This window comes from Hippocampus comes, unplaced genomic scaffold, assembly GCF_001891065.2.
Source record: "Hippocampus comes isolate QL1 unplaced genomic scaffold, H_comes_QL1_v1.1 scaffold78, whole genome shotgun sequence".
Classification (NCBI taxonomy): Eukaryota; Metazoa; Chordata; class Actinopteri; order Syngnathiformes; family Syngnathidae; genus Hippocampus; species Hippocampus comes.
This window is the reverse complement of record NW_017805798.1, coordinates 107,670-124,399: the sequence shown is the minus strand read 5'-3', so window position 1 is coordinate 124,399 and position 16,730 is coordinate 107,670. Positions and strand designations below refer to the sequence as shown.

The following is a 16,730-nucleotide window of genomic DNA, read 5'->3' as shown; positions in this document are numbered from 1 at the left end:
CTAGTTAGTTTGATGGTTACTAGCTAGTGAGCTAGCTAGTCAGACTGTCAGTGAGTTACTTGACGTTTTGGGTTAATTACTTGGGTGCTTGGTTAGTTATTTGAATATTTGTTGGTTGGTTAGTTGTTTCTGTTAGTTAGTCACACACTTCTTTCCTTCCTTTCGTCCTTTACACCTTTGTGGATGTAGAGAAGCACCGTCGCCCTCCCTTGGGAATCGTTGCTGTGCTTGCTCGGCTCTCATTTTGTTTAGAATGCCTCTTACCTTGTGTAGTGCCCCCCCTCCCACACACACACACACACACATGCACAGAGTAGTATCATATCATCAGCGTCTTGTGACCAAATTGTCTTTTTTCATCATCCCCCTCCCCGGGTGCTGAATGGCAATGATTCCTGCCAGTCATCCGTTGACGGGGAAATGCGGGTGATTGCGCGGCAATTGTTGCCCGCAGTTCGCGAGCATGCAAATGAGTTTATTTTCAGATGTGGTGGATCTGGCTCGCTAACGCTCCCTGATGAACACCACAGAGCTTCTCAACAGGCTCGGGACAGGGCACCTTCCGAGACGCAGTGGGTTTTTTTGTAGATTCGTTTCCGTTTTTAACCTGCGCAACTCTTAGGAGATGGATTTTTGCCGTTATGTGGGTGAATCGCTGCCTGGTTGCTTTCCACCTCAGTGAGTCGGTTTGGCAGTTACTTGATGGTTGAGGTGGTTGATTTGCCAGCGGCTCAGTTTGGTGCGCTTCGTTGGTTGCTTCGGAAGTTGGTTCATTCGTTTGCCTCTTAGGTTGTGTGGTTGATTAGTTAGTCCACTGGTTGGTCAGTTAGTTGGATTAGTGTTGTGCTTGGCATGTTGTTTACCTGATTGGAAATGTGGTTTGGCGGTTAGTGGGTTATCTCATCTTGATTCTATACTGGCATAAGTTGCATAGTTCTTACACGATTACTGATTTTATTTCTCAATTTCATCTGTGCAGCTTTTATGAAACCTTGAGTTAGAAATAAACATTTGCATTATTTAAATGGGTCCAAATCGCTTGTCAATCTTCAGTCCTTTTTTTGGGGGGGGTCCTTATCCATGTCAGTGATTTTCCTTTTCATCCGATGTGACGTCTTGTGGGGTACAAGGTCGTTGGACATCATCGGTGCTTTATTCACGCTCACGTTGGTGCCCTGCTTGACACCAGCAAAAAAAAAAAAAAAAAATGTAGCATCTAATTATCTAATTTCTTACCTGGAATGAATAATACGATCAATTGAGCTATCGATCAGTCTGTCGAGTTGGTTAGTTTTATTGTTCCATTAGCTGGTTATGTGATGGGGGGGCTTATTGGTTTGTGACTTAATTTGCTTTTGTGTTTCCCGATACATTTTGTGTTTTATACACACATTCATTTTGAAAGTGGAGTCGCTTGCTTCTCAAGTATATTCATGCAGACTTCCCTTCACCGATTTGCAAATGCGACATTGTGCATCTTAGCACTTCTTCAGTTATCGTGCGTCTTGTTTGGAAGAGCCCAAAATAGCACAAGGGGGAAGTCCTGCAGGTATTCATTATGTTTTGAGTGAGCTTCAGTCACCGCTCATCCATCTTTACCCGCGAAACCGACCCGCTTCTGGTGGCGGTCCACAACCCGCCACAATGTGGCATTTTTTTTGTTTTGTTTTGGGGTTTTTTTGGGTCGCGCAAATCATCGGAGACCCACTTAGGAGGAAAGCATCTCGCTTCCAGCCTCCGTGCTCGGCTCATTCATTCTGAAGGCAGAAGAGCAGGTCGATAAGCGTATACTTTAATTTTAAAAGCACATTTGTCTCGGAGAGGTTTCGATTTATTATTTTTAAAAAGGCAGAAAAATCATTTGCAGGCTGCTATTTACTTGCCAGACTACCAGGTGGCGCTGTAACCTGTAATAGTAAGGAAGCAAGTCATTTCTCAAGCTCTGACCTCCAGGAGTTAGCTTCACTTACAGTTTGGTGTTGTTTTGTGAGTAGTCATCAAATGTTGCTGCTGAGCAAACTTCATGTTGCTAACTGAAATTGGCTTTGTTGCTAATTGTGGAGGCATTAGCTTCTGAAGGACCCAACAGTTGCCCTCAAATGGCCACTGTAAGCCAAAATGTCTGACTTCCGATGTCGCCATATCAACGCAACAGATTGGCAGCTGGCTTTTATTGACGTAAATGTGTCTCTGAGCGTCAAGAATATCGCAAAAACTCCCAAGTAGGCCAACGGGATTGACTTTGATGTCATCCGACATTATGTAAGCGGCGTCAGGATGCCACACACACACACACACACACACACACACACACACACACACACACACACACACACACACACCTTCTGCAAAAATGAGCTCCAACTGCCGTCGCTTGTAAACTATTTTTAGCCTAGCGAGGTGCCGTTACGGTGTGTTATTATTTTAAATATTTTGTGAGGGGGTCGGGGGTGGGGGGGGGTTTCTTCCTCCATGCATGACGTTTCCGTTCTGGCTTCCACGCATCAAAAACAACAAAGACTAAACACCGTAATGTGACTCATTTAGCTGTTGGAAAACACACGATACGGGATGATGTGTAATTAGCTTATACTTGTAAGACTATGACTTATAACTCTAAAAAGTACAACCACAACCACATTTCTCTCTCTCACACTTTATCTCTCTCTCTCACTCATTCTGTTTGCAGACCATGACTAGACTGCGAGGTCTAGTTAGCTTTGGCCCTAGTTAGTTAGCTTAACCCCAAGTAGTCGTCAGGCATAGTCCGTTTTAGGCCAAGCTAGTTCGGCGCAGGTTAACTTATCTTCGGCTTAATTATTTTTCAAGGCACGTTAGCGTCAGGGCTCGTCAATTTCAGAACTAGCTGCTGAGCCTCCAGACGAGTTGACTTTAGGCCAAATTAGCTTGAGGCCAAGTTGGTTAGCCGCAGCCAAGGTTAACGTCATGTTAATTAGCTTTGGGCCTAGTTAACCAAAGGTCGAGCTAGTTAGCTTCATGTCTAATTCACCTCCGGTCTAGTTAGCTTCAGGACTCGTTAACGTCATTTCTCGTTAACCTCAGGCCTATTTAGCTTCAAGCATAGCTAGATAGCTTCAGGTCTGGTTACGTTCCTCTCACTATCATTCAGTCTTTTTCCACATGTGCCAAGTGAGTAAATAAAGAAGACTGTCATTGAGTTTGAATGGCGAAACAAGGAAGGTGAAAGCGGCATTTCAGCTCCAAGGCTCTCATTTTTATTTCCTTCTCCGCAACACATGAGCACCTTTAATTTGGGAACAGCGCCGTCGGTAAGGTGCTAAGATGGGTTTTTTCCCGCCGACGTAATTTCGTTGGCTCATCTGAAATTGGCTCTCCGTCTGTTTCCATCAGCCTGCGAGCGGGCGGAAACAGCGCCAGCTGATCAATGACAAAATAAAAAGCGAGGAGCGGGAATGGCTCTCATGCTCAGATGTTAATTTTTTGTGCTCGCATTTGATTTTGAAGTGGACATGTTAACTAGGTTAAAAAAAAACATGGAATATTTCAATTTTTTAAAAATCAACAATTTTAAATGTGTATGAAAAATTGTTTATTCAACTAATATTTCGGGGGTTGGAATTGTTCATAAAAAATGTACAAACTTAACCCCTAACTCAATTTGAAACCCTATCCATGACCAAACCGTACTTCAAAACCATCTTGACAGCCTTACTTTGAAACGCTAAGCTTGATTTTGAAACCCAAACATTGACTTCACACCCTAACTCTGCCTCAAAAAAAACAAAAAAAAAAACAGTCTTGAAATCTTAATATGAATGCCCAACCCTGACTCGGAACCCTAATTTAAAACCCTAACCTTATTACCACGTTAATAGTAACAGGGTAAAACTATTTTGATGGGAAAATGGGCTCACAATTAAAAAAAAAAAAAAAAACAAACAAAAAAACAGGAGCATGTTATTTCTTTTTTTCTCACTTCTGCAGTCACAATTTGGGGGCGGGGTGGGGGAGATAGTGGGGGGCTTCCGCCTTTCCACAGCTAAACAAGCGGCAAATGTTGCACTTGCAGGGAAAAGGCGATATGATGAAATCAAATAGGAAGCAGCAATCAGTGTGTGTATATGTGTGTGCGCTCACACACCAGCTGTTGGAGGCAATGCGTGATGGTAATGACTTTTTTTTTCAGCACAAAAAGAAAACACACACAAATGCTCCTACTGTGGTGATTTGTTCTTTTGTTCCTCTTTCCTGATGTTCAATGTTTGACTCCATCGCATTTTATTGTCCTCTGACTACAAAGTTGCATGGAAAATGTTAAAAAAAAGAAAAAAGTTAATTCTATGACAAAACAACCCATACATTTTTGAAAGTCTAAATTTCTCGAGAATTAACATTTTTTGTAATATTGCAAAATAGATGCGCTGCTCAATTGCAAGAAATGAAAAGTCGCTAAACTGGTCAAATGGGAGAATTAACAACAAACATTTTGCAATAAAGTTGGATTTTCCTTCAAGCTTAAATTGAAATCAATTAGAAAAGGTCACGTTTTAGCCATGAATGTAACATTTTGGATTACATTTTTTTTTTTCAAATTTAAAAGAATCCAGGGAAAATTAAAAAAAATAAGAAAACATGTTCTTTTGTTTTTAAAAAAAAAAACATTTATTTACAATTAAATTTCTTTTATTCTTGGAAAACATAGTTGTGCTTTTGAGGGGAGGGAATCTAGTCATGCAGGAAAGGTGGGACTTAACTGTGACGGCGATCAGATTACTGGGTGCTCACAGATTTTTTTTTTCTCTGTTTACGGGCTGCGTAATAAATTTCATCTGCCACACACACACACACACACACACACACACACACACACACACACACACACACACAGGCGTTGTGCATGCACAGACACATCCACCGATAGTGTACACAACACAAAACGGCCCGTAAATCATCCCCGGTTGCTCGAGGAGAAAAAAAATGTGTTTGGTGCACTGTTAGCCGTGTTTCATTTTGACACGAGCTGCATTAGCGCGCCCATCAACGTCAGGCCAGATCAATATCACCCCAGATCAATCAGGTTCTGCTTTTTGGCAATTGCTGCGAGTTGGAAGAGCTTTGGCCACATTTTGGTCCTAAAACCACGCGGTGACCTTGACAATCAAAACGCAACGGCATTGACATTTAATTCCTTCGTTCCAAATAGATTAGTTGTGTAAGAATTAAGTCCGCATGTTTTTTTCACTCAAGTTGGAAAACCCTCCGTTCTTTTAAAACCCAATCATTTCATGTTTTTAAATTCTATGTCATTATTTTGGGATGAATTAGTTCATTTATTATGTATTGGTCAATTTATTGAGTTTCTATTTATGATGATTATTCATACTATTAATGTAAGTCTTCTTTTTTTTCACCTAAAATTATAAAGTAGCCTATCAAAAAAATTGTAAAATAGATTTAAAGCTGTATCTTTATGAGAATAACATTCCCAATTTATTTAGTCGTGATTTTACAAATGTAAAGTTTATCAGAAAACAATAAAATTATGAGAATATCGGGACAATTACAAAGCGTGTGAGGGAAAAGTGGCTGGGATTGCACGACTGTCCGTGTTTTATGTTATGTGTTGTGTTTATTATTTTGCTTTATGTTAACTGTTTTGTTAAGTGCTTTGTTACAGCTGCAGCTGTTGTGAAAGCACTGTATAAATCAAGATGTATTGTATTGTTAAAATAAAGTTTTCAATGACGCAAAAGTCCAAATATTCAATATTTATTACAGAAAAACAAAAGAAAATGCAATTTTCCTTTTTATTGATTTCATGGAATCCTTTTTTAAGTCGACTCAGTGTAGGAACCTTTGTCTAACTTCTTAAAAAACATGACATTATATTTTTGGCACGGGCCATGAGCAATTTGGTGCGAAAACCAAAATCATTTTGAGCATTGACAAGGTTGGCTAACATTTAAAATTAAGTGGTGTGGGCACACAAATCGACTTAGCATAGGCTTAGCTATCATTTGCTAACTATCTAAAAAAAAAAACAAACCAAAAAAAAAAAAACCGTAAATGTCAGTTAAAATGTTTTATCATCCGAATTTTGGGCTAAAACCAGTAAGGTTTAGTCTTGACAAGATTTTACATCTAAAATGAGTTAGCATGGGCACGCAAGCCAACGAGTCATCTTAGCCTCGCTTTCGCCATCCTGAATGAAGTGGATAGGCAGCCTTCTTCATCAAAGTCAGACCCGGGCGTGAAAATCCGCGTGACAGACGGCGCCACATGGCAGCGAACCGGCCGAGCCGATAAGTGAGCCTGTGATTGATCTGCCTAGCAGGCAGCCCGTCAATAATAGTCCCGCCTCGGCCGGCGCTGCCCAAATGAGGCGCGAGCTGTCAGTCAGCGGACGGCGGAGACGAGAATCGATCAAAAGTGTCCGGCCAACGGACCCTCGCCGTGATGTCGTTTGTCGGCACTTTGGCAACCGTGATGGACAACCTGCGAATGCATTAAACACAGAAATGGCGCCCACAACTGACAACGCGCCTTTTAATACACGGCGCCGAACGGTGGTGAAAGTACATCGTAAACCTTGCCTCTTTCAGATTAGAGCGCACAGACGCAAAATGAATTTCAACAAGCTGCACATTTTGTCCACTGAGTGCGGTTGAAGTCATCAAGAGATATGAACTGCGATGGAAAAAAAATAAAAATAAATAATAATAATAATTGCCGGAAGCTAATTAGCTTTCCACGTTAGCGCCGTTGGTAATTGTGGTGGCCTGAATAGCAATGAGCTGGCACCACGTCGGACAAAGCGACGGCGCGGAAATGAAACTCGAGGTTTGACCTTTGGAGTATTTTGACTTGACTTTGAACTTTGTGGTGGAGCGGTACGGCGAAAATTTTTTTACTCTTCAGGCAGGAAAAGGAGGACGCCGTCATTCCGCTCCGGCTCGCACTTTGCGTCAACTCGGCGAAGGCGGCAGCGGTGCGCGTTCCCGGGAGAGAGAGGCGGGAATAATGGATTTTATTTCCTCGCGCCGAGGAGGTGATTCAATAGCCGCGATGATCCTCGCAACTTTAGGGAAAGTTAAGGAAGGATATGGCGCGTGAAGTGGGGCTCTGCTGGTGACAAAAGTGCCCCCCCCCCACACCCCCGCACAAAAGACTTGAAATCTCCCTGTCGTGGTTCCTCACCGTTTCTGGGTCACGAGGCGTTTTTGATGTGCCGCAACGTTTCTGCCTGTCAAATAAAGAAATGCGGTGCGCACACACACCGTGAGGCAGCCTCCTGTTCATCTGATGTGCTGCCAAGCAAGACACGGTCTACCGGGGGGCATTTTCCCCTCCAGGGGGTGCGCCAGATTAAAAAAATCAGTCAGAGTGCTCTGATATCATAATTGGTCGTGTCTCGAGAGCAGCCTCTCTCAAACCTGTTTATTGCACACAGAGCCCCTCATACATATCGACAGAGCTGGCGCACCCCTGAGGATGCACAAGATTTAAAAGCCAATAGCAATCTCATCTACTGTAATAATTGCATCTGTAGAAAAGTTTTTACCAAAGTTTTGAGGTCCCTATAACAAAGTTGGTGTGCCCTCAAACAAATATTTCTAATCCTGTTCAATCATGGCGGTGCGAGACTCTCTTGAGCAACCTTTCTGCAACTTTTTAACCCCATTTAACATCCCGACATAACTGCCGTACACACGGTAACCTGCATTCACACCCCCCCCAAAAAAAAAAACATTAAATAAAGATAAAGAGTAATTTTTACAAATGGGGATGTGTTATATGTAAAATGTAACCTGGAATTTATGTGATAGCGACTATTTTTTCTGAAACAGCCGTTCCCCAAATGTTTTAATCCACACACACCCTTTGAAAAAGTTGGTGCACCCCCTCTATCCTATGCGCATCCAAAAATAAGAAACAAAGACAGGAAACAATGACACACCTGCTCAAGAATACATTTGTATTATGGCAGGCATTCCCAAAACTGTGCCGTGTGCGCACTTTTGGGGGTGCGCCAGATTCGGAATCTCATGTGGTGACACTAGGATGTGTTGTTTCGGGTTAATTTGCATGACGTGTTGATTTTCATGGCTCTCAACAACTCTGGGGTCTATTAAAAGAAGTGATCGGGGTGCAACAACTCTATCGACATTTCAAAAGGTGTGCGTGGCTTAAAAAGTTTGTTGGAGACCTGTAATTGTCCCGACCTGTTGGAGACCTATCTGCAGTATGTATGTGTGTGTGTGTGTGTGTGTATATATATATATATATATATATATATATTAAAATTTTTTTATCACACCTGGTGGGAAAAAGGTACCTCCTAGAGGACGCACCACCGATTTTGTAATCCCAGGCCTGGGAAGCGTCTGCTCTTTGAGCCCTAATGAGCATCCATATCATGTAGCATCCGAGTGATACTCGTCTAATGGAACATTAAGTCTCATCAAAGGGTTGTTGGGAGGGAAGGGGTGCGCCGGGGGCTGGGTGGGGGTGCTTTAATGAACAACACTGCTGCTTTTAATGACCTGCGTGATGCATTGCACGCGCATGCACGCACGCACACGCACGCGCGCACGCACCCTGCGTTATCTTGACGGCGAGGAAGTGCACACACAGCACTGTTGCTCCTCAGTCGCACTGCAAAAAAATAAATAAAAAAATAAAACCCGAATGCATCTGTTCACTGAAAGTAGATAAGGTAAAGCTGGATTACCCTCGGGATTCCCGTTGAATACCTTCCCGGGGGGTGCGCTTTCAGGAGATAGACAGAAATACCCCCGAAATTAACATGCTGTGGAAAAAGGGGTCTCTGATACTGCTTTTGAAGGTGAAAAGTTTCCATTTGGACTACCCACCCCCCAAACCCCACCCCCGCCGTCAGTGCCGTTTAGACAGAGCAGCTACACGGGAAGAAAATGTTCAGCCTTTTATACTGAGCAGCAAAATCTGAAAAAAAAAAAAAACAAAACCATAAAATTAATAATAATTAAAAAAACAGAAAAATGATGGCTTCTACAAAAAGATGTTTCTGATACTACTTGGGGAAGGCGGAAAATTCCCGGGTTGATTCCCCCCGCCCCATTTCATGTTGATGCAATTTATCAACCTGATTCCAAGGCCCCACGAGCCTTTGACTGAATTGTCGGCCCGACCGGCAGTATGAACGGGAACCGACATTTTGTTGACATGTCACCTGAGTGAGTGACAGTCGCAGACTTAATGTGGGAATGCTCTTTGTCGCAGCCTCAAAGAGAGAACATTACGAATGCTACACAGCAGTAACCCAGAAAAAAAAAGGCTGTTCCTCCGAGCCACCGTTTCATTTTTAGTGTCGCTTATGCGGAACGGCGACACAAAAAAACTCTGCAAAGGTTGGCTTCCGTCCCCGCCATTCCATGTAGCCCGAAAGCCGCTAATCGCATTTTCCTCGCTTCTTCAAAATCTCCCCAAGCAGCCATGCGCCAGAGGGCACCCTGGGAGAACGACTAACTGGTCCACACTCCAAGGGGGGTACACGGGTAGTAAGGAGGCGGAGATAAACACAATCCGCAGAAGTGAGGGAGTACGAAGCAACGCGGCTTAAGTTGAGCCTTCATTGAGACGAGCCCCCGTAAATAGCTGACACTCTCCAGACCACAACTTTTTTTTTTTTTTTTTCGGGTGGCGGCCATGTTGCATTCAGCATGGTGGGATGCTGCAGTGTCAACGAGCAACATGAGCAGTCCCACAAAAAAAAACAAAAACAAACAAAAAAAAAAAACCCTCACAAAAAGCCATTTCTGAAAACACACAGAAGGAAGTCTGAATATTTTGCCCGGGGTCCAACAAAGACTAACTCCTCTTGGAGAGGTTTTGTATATTCAGCACACATTTGATTAGCTACAGGAAATTTGGTAGGCCTGCCTATCATCATAAGCAAATCCACAAAAAAAGGTCCCAACAAACCATGCCTGAAAACAACGCAGGAAGTCAGACATTTAGATTTGAAACCATTTTGGGGTTATTTCCACGAACCACCCGAAGAAAATGCAGCACTCAAAGCCTATTCCACTTAGCTACAAGAAAATTGGTAGACATGGCAATCGTCAATAAACCTACAAAAAAAAAAAAAAATCATGCCCGAAAACACACCAGAGATCAGCTGTTTGGGTTTGAAATGAATTATTATTTTAGGTCATGTCCATGGCTCTTATGATGACCAACTACTCCTCAAGTGTTTTTGAAAACTCAGCCCCCCACCCAAAAGAAAACCATAAAAACACACAGGAAGTCAGTTATTTGGGTTTCAAATTTGTTTTAGTTTGATTTCCAGGGGGCAGACCAAAATGAGCTCCTTCAAGAGATTTTGAAAATTCAGTCCCTGAAACCAGTTGCACTTGGCAACTTGAAATGTAATCATGTCCGTCATGAATGAACGCACAAAAAAACCTCTCTAGAAACTATCCCTGAAACACAGGAAGTTAGCAACCTTGATGGAAAGTGGTCATTTTATTTTCCATTTCCATTTTAATTCATTTAAATGTCAGTTTTAGGGGTCCTAGACCCATGAGCGAGTTTCAAGAAGCGGCAGCCTCCGGAGTCCGATTTGATTATCTGCAAGAAATTTGGTGTTCGGGTCTATCATGAGTAGAGCCACAAAAAGATTCAATCAGCCCTGCCTCAAAAGACACAGGGAGTCTGACATTTTGCTTTGAAGTGACCACTTGCGGGTCATTTTGACACCGTAAGGGGGTCTTTAAACGATAAAGTCATCCGTGACGTTTTGTTCGATTGCTAGCAAACCAAAACCAGGACCTCCACTCCTGGAGGCTTCAGAGACTGACTGACTGCACCAAAAGGAGCTGGCGGAGATGGCATGAGAGCGGGTGGCCCGCAGGGGGTGTCGATCCGGTGACGACAAAGAAAATCGCAATGACGCCACCGTAAAGTGTTTTGACCTTTGCGGTTGCTTCGTGTGGCGAGACGGCTTCAAATAGACTGTGTGTGTGTGTGTGTGTCAGTCGTATAAAATATCCTTTCATTTTGATTTTTTTGCAACCCTTGAAATTTTCAGTTTGTTGACACCAGGGGTGGGCAATTATTTATTTATGAGAAGAAAATATTGTGGGGGGGGGGCGGGCCTACTTCGGTTAGCAATTTTATTTCTACGTTGAAATAAGTAAATGACATTGTGAACAGAAGCTGATGAGAGGATGTGTTATTGTTAGAAATTGAGAGTGCAGTTGTTTTACCAATATATATATATTAGTTGGTGAAATTACGCAAAACAATTGTAATTGCACAGCATTTGTAACACTTTTTCAGAAACGTGAACACGACAACGCTTTCTGATTTTATCTTTCCATGAAGATACCAAAATGTCTTTGTACGCCACTAATAATTTAACATAACTCACAAAAAAAATGTTTGTCCCAACCGCCAAACATTGCAGAAAAAAATAATAAGTAAGCATGTTCCAGTGTTTTTTTTTTTTTCTTGTTCAGTGAGACAAAAGTAGCCTCTGTTGAGCTTCGTCAAGTGCGTCATCAAAGCAGGTTGAATGTTTGAGGTGGAGATTTGAAGCACACATGACAGATGCTCATCTGTCAGAGACAGTTTGTACCTGGATTTGATGAACTTCTTTTGTTGCTCCGGACATATTAGCGCCACAGTCCATCGAGCACTCTTGAACGAATTCCGCCTCCGGAAAATGGCTTCGTGTTCCCAGCGATGTTGTGGCCTATCACGGAGCTCGTCCTGGTTCCTGCTTCCCGGGCCGCGTGTAGCACTAGCTTGGTAAAATAATATCTTTGTTGTTTTTCGAGTTTCGCTCGCAAATCTTCGGATATCTGCGCTCTCCCAGCCTCAGTCAAATGTCTGGATTTTTCCGCAGTCTCCGTCTCGTAATGGCGACTCACGTTATGATCCTTCAAGTCGCCATGTTGCTAATCACGCGGACTCCGCCAGAATTCCTGCACGTAAACGACGCACGGACACCGTAAACAGGTTTCAAAGTAAAAATTCTGCTGTTTTAGTCCACGTACTGTGCGAAACTTTGAAAGTAGGTTTATTTTCTTAATAACAAACAACCTTTCACAAGCCAGGAAGAACCGTGCCGCGGCCCAAAACGCGTTATCCAAAATTTTGAAAGTATTGTAGCTTTTATTTTTTTAATTTCAAACAACTCTTCATGGGCCAGGAAGAGCCGGCCCGCGGATTTGAACCAAAGACCCGAGTCAATTGAAATTCTTTTCCAGGGTTTGAATTGTATTCAAGAGTAATTTTTCAAAAAGACATTCCGATTAAAGGAGCATAAAACAATACAGAGGGAGGAAAAGAGCATTGTTTTCCAAAGTTGCTATTTCATTCAAGAAGGATATTTGCTAGTTTGACACTCCGCTTCGGTTCACTGACCATCAAGAGTACAGAGATGGCAAGTTACATTTTTTTCATGGTTTCAATGTAATTTAAGAGAAATATGTATTGAATTGTTCGTATCATTTTCCATGATTCTGATTCAATTCCAAACTGATATTTGGCTTTTCAAGCCCGATACGATTGGATTCACTCACCGTGAAACAATACTAGATGAGAATCGTATCGTTTTCCATGATTCTGATTCAATTCCAAACTGATATTTGGCTTTTCAAGCCCGATACGATTGGATTCACTCACCGTGAAACAATACTAGATGAGAATCGTATTGTTTTCCAAGGTGCTGATTCAATTGAAAAATGATATTTGGCTCATTTTGAGTGATGCCGTTTGATTTGATTTGATGACAATAAAACGCTACAGTGCATGTGTATGATTTTCCACGGCTTCCTTTGATTCTTGATCAATATTTGGGTTTTTCAGATTTCAATCAGTCTATCGATTCAAAAACGACATTTTACTTTTTTTTTTTCGTTTTTTTTTTGTTTGTTTTTTTGGGTGGTGGGGGTGTGTGTCTCCCCAAAATGAGGAGTATCCTTTTTTACAGCATAAATGTTTGCATCGGCTGTCATTGGCTTTTGCAGGTGTCCCTAATTAAGTGTCCGGGTGAGTGTACAAGTGACACGACGCGTGACGTGCTGGTGGGAAGACAATGCGTAAAAAGAGGTGGAGAGAGAGAGAGAGAGAGAGAGAGAGAGAGAGAGAGAGAGAGAGAGAGAGCGACGACGGGGAAAAGGAGTTGCTCCTCGCACACGCTCCGTTGCGCGGCGTGTACGTGGGTGCCGTGAGCGTTCCCCCGGGGGGAGGCGGAGGGGGGGCGGCGGGAGTGGGAAGGAAGGAAGGAAGGAAGGAAGAGCGAGTGCGCGCGCCAACAACAAGTGGCTCCCCCGCCACGCGCAACCACGCTGCCGCAGCATGTGCGCGCACCCGCACGCACCCTGGACTTTTGTGTGCGTGTGTATTTTTATGACTCTAAATCGACTTCAATGAATGCCGCTGAGCGAGGCAAGATTTTGCCTCCCCCTTGCTCCATGGACTCGCTGCTGATGCTGCGCTCCCCCGGTGGCCGTCTCGGCGAGTCTGGTTCCCGTCGCTAGATTTCCACCCCAACTTCCCCTACCCCCTTTCCCCTTCCTGGAATCGCCGGGTAGAGAGGGTCGCAGCCATGCCGATGCATCCGATCACCTCCACGCTCATGTACCGGGGGATGTGCACCATCCCGGACATCCTCTCCTACAGCGCCCCGGTCAACCTGCCCGAAGACGAGGTGGAAGGTGAGAGACATTACCCCCCCACACCCCCCACGCCTCCCCGCCGCGGGTTAGGTCCAAGGTGCTGCTCTAAGACACAACATCAGGTGCACCTGATGAGCTCTATTTGTGTACGCACAGATTGTTTTTCTTCTTGAACTGTACCACATATATTGAACCGCTGTCACGCTCAAATTGAATAATCATCAACATGTTGGCGAATAAAGCAAACGTAAACTACGATGTTGTGCCTAACAGGATTTGTAAACCACATGTATTTTTAATGGGTGTAAACTTTTTGGAGTATAAAGTCCAAATATTGAGTGTCTTCAATGTAGTACCACGTCATGCCACAACATGCCGGGCAGCACTGAGCTCGACTGGAAGAAGTGCGGCATTATTAATCCCAAGAGAATGTGTTGAAGTGGCAGTTGTTCACAAAACATCGATGCTAATAGTCATGTTCTCGTCTATGGAGCTCTTCGCGTTATATGTTAGCATTAAGCTCGCAGGACTTTGTTAATATATATTCTAGCTGAGTATTCTGGTGTTCAAATACGCTATGTTTAATTGTTTTTTGTTTCATGTCTCACTTGGACAGTAAACGTCAACTGGGAGTGACAAATTAGGCAGCTTGAAGCAAGCACACTTGGAAAAAAAACTATGCAAACGAGACAGACCTAAGACACTTTGTAGTATTGTGACTTTTAAATGTGATATAAATAAATGCTCTTTCCAGATTACAGTTGCTCACCTATTGCAGGCTGTCTGGAACAAACCTTGCCAGATACGCTAGTTCATTGTCGAGCGTTGACTAGGTGGACCTAATGAAAAAGAGAGAGAGAGAGAGAGAGAGAGCGACGACGGGGAAAAGGAGTTGCTCCTCGCACACGCTCCGTTGCGCGGCGTGTACGTGGGTGCCGTGAGCGTTCCCCCGGGGGGAGGTGGAGGGGGGGCGGCGGGAGTGGGAAGGAAGGAAGGAAGGAAGGAAGGAAGAGCGAGTGCGCGCGCCAACAACAAGTGGCTCCCCCGCCACGCGCAACCACGCTGCCGCAGCATGTGCGCGCACCCGCACGCACCCTGGACTTTTGTGTGCGTGTGTATTTTTATGACTCTAAATCGACTTCAATGAATGCCGCTGAGCGAGGCAAGATTTTGCCTCCCCCTTGCTCCATGGACTCGCTGCTGATGCTGCGCTCCCCCGGTGGCCGTCTCGGCGAGTCTGGTTCCCGTCGCTAGATTTCCACCCTAACTTCCCCTACCCCCTTTCCCCTTCCTGGAATCGCCGGGTAGAGAGGGTCGCAGCCATGCCGATGCATCCGATCACCTCCACGCTCATGTACCGGGGGATGTGCACCATCCCGGACATCCTCTCCTACAGCGCCCCGGTCAACCTGCCCGAAGACGAGGTGGAAGGTGAGAGACATCACACCCCCACACCCCCCTGCCTCCCCGCCGCGGGTTAGGTCCAAGGTGCTGCTCTAAGACACAACATCAGGTGCACCTGATGAGCTCTATTTATGTACGCACAGATTGTTTTTCTTCTTGAACTGTACCACATATATTGAACCGCTGTCGCGCTCAAATTGAATAATCATCAACATGTTGGCGAATAAAGCAAACGTAAACTACGATGTTGTGCCTAACAGGATTTGTAAACCACATGTATTTTTAATGGGTGTAAACTTTTTGGAGTATAAAGTCCAAATATTGAGTGTCTTCAATGTAGTACCACGTCATGCCACAACATGCCGGGCAGCACTGAGCTCGACTGGAAGAAGTGCGGCATTATTAATCCCAAGAGAATGTGTTGAAGTGGCAGTTGTTCACAAAACATCGATGCTAATAGTCATGTTCTCGTCTATGGAGCTCTTCGCGTTATATGTTAGCATTAAGCTCGCAGGACTTTGTTAATATATATTCTAGCTGAGGATTCTGTTGTTCAAATACGCTATGTGTAATTGTTTTTTGTTTCATGTCTCACTTGGACAGTAAACGTCAACTGGGAGTGACAAATTAGGCAGCTTGAAGCAAGCACACTTGGAAAAAAAACTATGCAAACGAGACAGACCTAAGACACTTTGTAGTATTGTGACTTTTAAATGTGATATAAATAAATGCTCTTTCCAGATTACAGTTGCTCACCTATTGCAGGCTGTCTGGAACAAACCTTGCCAGATACGCTAGTTCATTGTCGAGCGTTGACTAGGTGGACCTAATGTTCTGATGGTGTGAGTGTGAGCACACATTTTTGATTCTGAAGTTGGTCCCTGTTTTTGCATGTGCTTCTAATGAAGTCCTAACAATCCTGCTATGAAGCGGTGTTTTGCAACCTTTCAGCACAGCGCCAACTCAAATTGATAATTAAAAAATAAAATGATGTCTCCTCACTGACAGAGGAGGGCGCCATAGAAGAATCTTGCCAAGAGCGTCAGTTGGGCTCGGGCCTGCCCTGCTTAGCATCAGCGGACAACAACACAAGGTGATTTGCAATTGTTGGGCCTCTCAAACCTGCCAAAAGTGGGTCTTGGTACACTCTGATGTCATGATCACGAGCTTACTTGAGTCGTTTTTGTTCACCTCAGCTGTTGCGAGCGAATTCCGCAGCAATTTCTCATTACTGTACAAAATTAGCATTAGTTTAGTCTCACCATGTAATTTCTCGTTGTTTCGTGTAGTAGCTCTGGACAAATGTGCTATTTTGACCAATTTCTGTCGTCTTGTGGAAGCCTCTGTCCTCTCCAGTGGACAGTAGAGTTGAAGTTCAATAAACTGTTCTTGTAATGTTACATTTGTGGTCTGCTTCTAAAAGTCAGACTCCATCTGGGCCCTTTGTGGCGGGCACGATGGTGCCACTTATTGCAGCAACGGGATGCTTGGCGCTAATGCACATTTAACAGCGGCGACGTTAGTGATCCCCTGCGAAGGAGCTCTGAGCTTCATCTGCCGCTTTTGTCGGCTGGTTAGCGCAAGTGATGGCACTTGTTGATTTTTAAAGGGCAGACCTCCTCCAGCGGCCAATTTGTGGGCCGCAATCATTTGTCATATTAACCTTCAAGTGACTTT

At 43.9% G+C, this 16,730-nt stretch overlaps 1 protein-coding gene and 1 long non-coding RNA gene across 3 annotated transcripts in view; one reads left to right on the top strand and one right to left on the bottom strand.

Moving 5' to 3' along the window:
• Positions 1-8,292: 8,292 nt before the first annotated feature.
• Positions 8,293-8,899, bottom strand: LOC109525354 (uncharacterized). Its single transcript, XR_002170131.1, has 2 exons — positions 8,736-8,899; positions 8,293-8,637 (listed from the first exon to the last, which is right to left on the bottom strand). It is a non-coding gene; the product is annotated as an uncharacterized LOC109525354 (long non-coding RNA).
• A 4,222-nt stretch (positions 8,900-13,121) lies between these two features.
• The window catches only part of cabp7a (calcium binding protein 7a), a 9,699-nt gene continuing 6,090 nt past the window's right edge, over positions 13,122-16,730 (top strand). Inside the window, exon 1 of one of the 2 annotated variants that reach the window (XM_019885422.1) lies at positions 13,122-13,688. In XM_019885422.1, the coding sequence (XP_019740981.1) occupies positions 13,580-13,688 (109 nt within the window). In that variant the 5' untranslated portion in view covers positions 13,122-13,579. Of the gene's footprint in view, positions 13,689-14,527; positions 15,081-16,730 lie in introns of those variants that run through there. The other variant, XM_019885421.1, reaches the window with a different exon arrangement.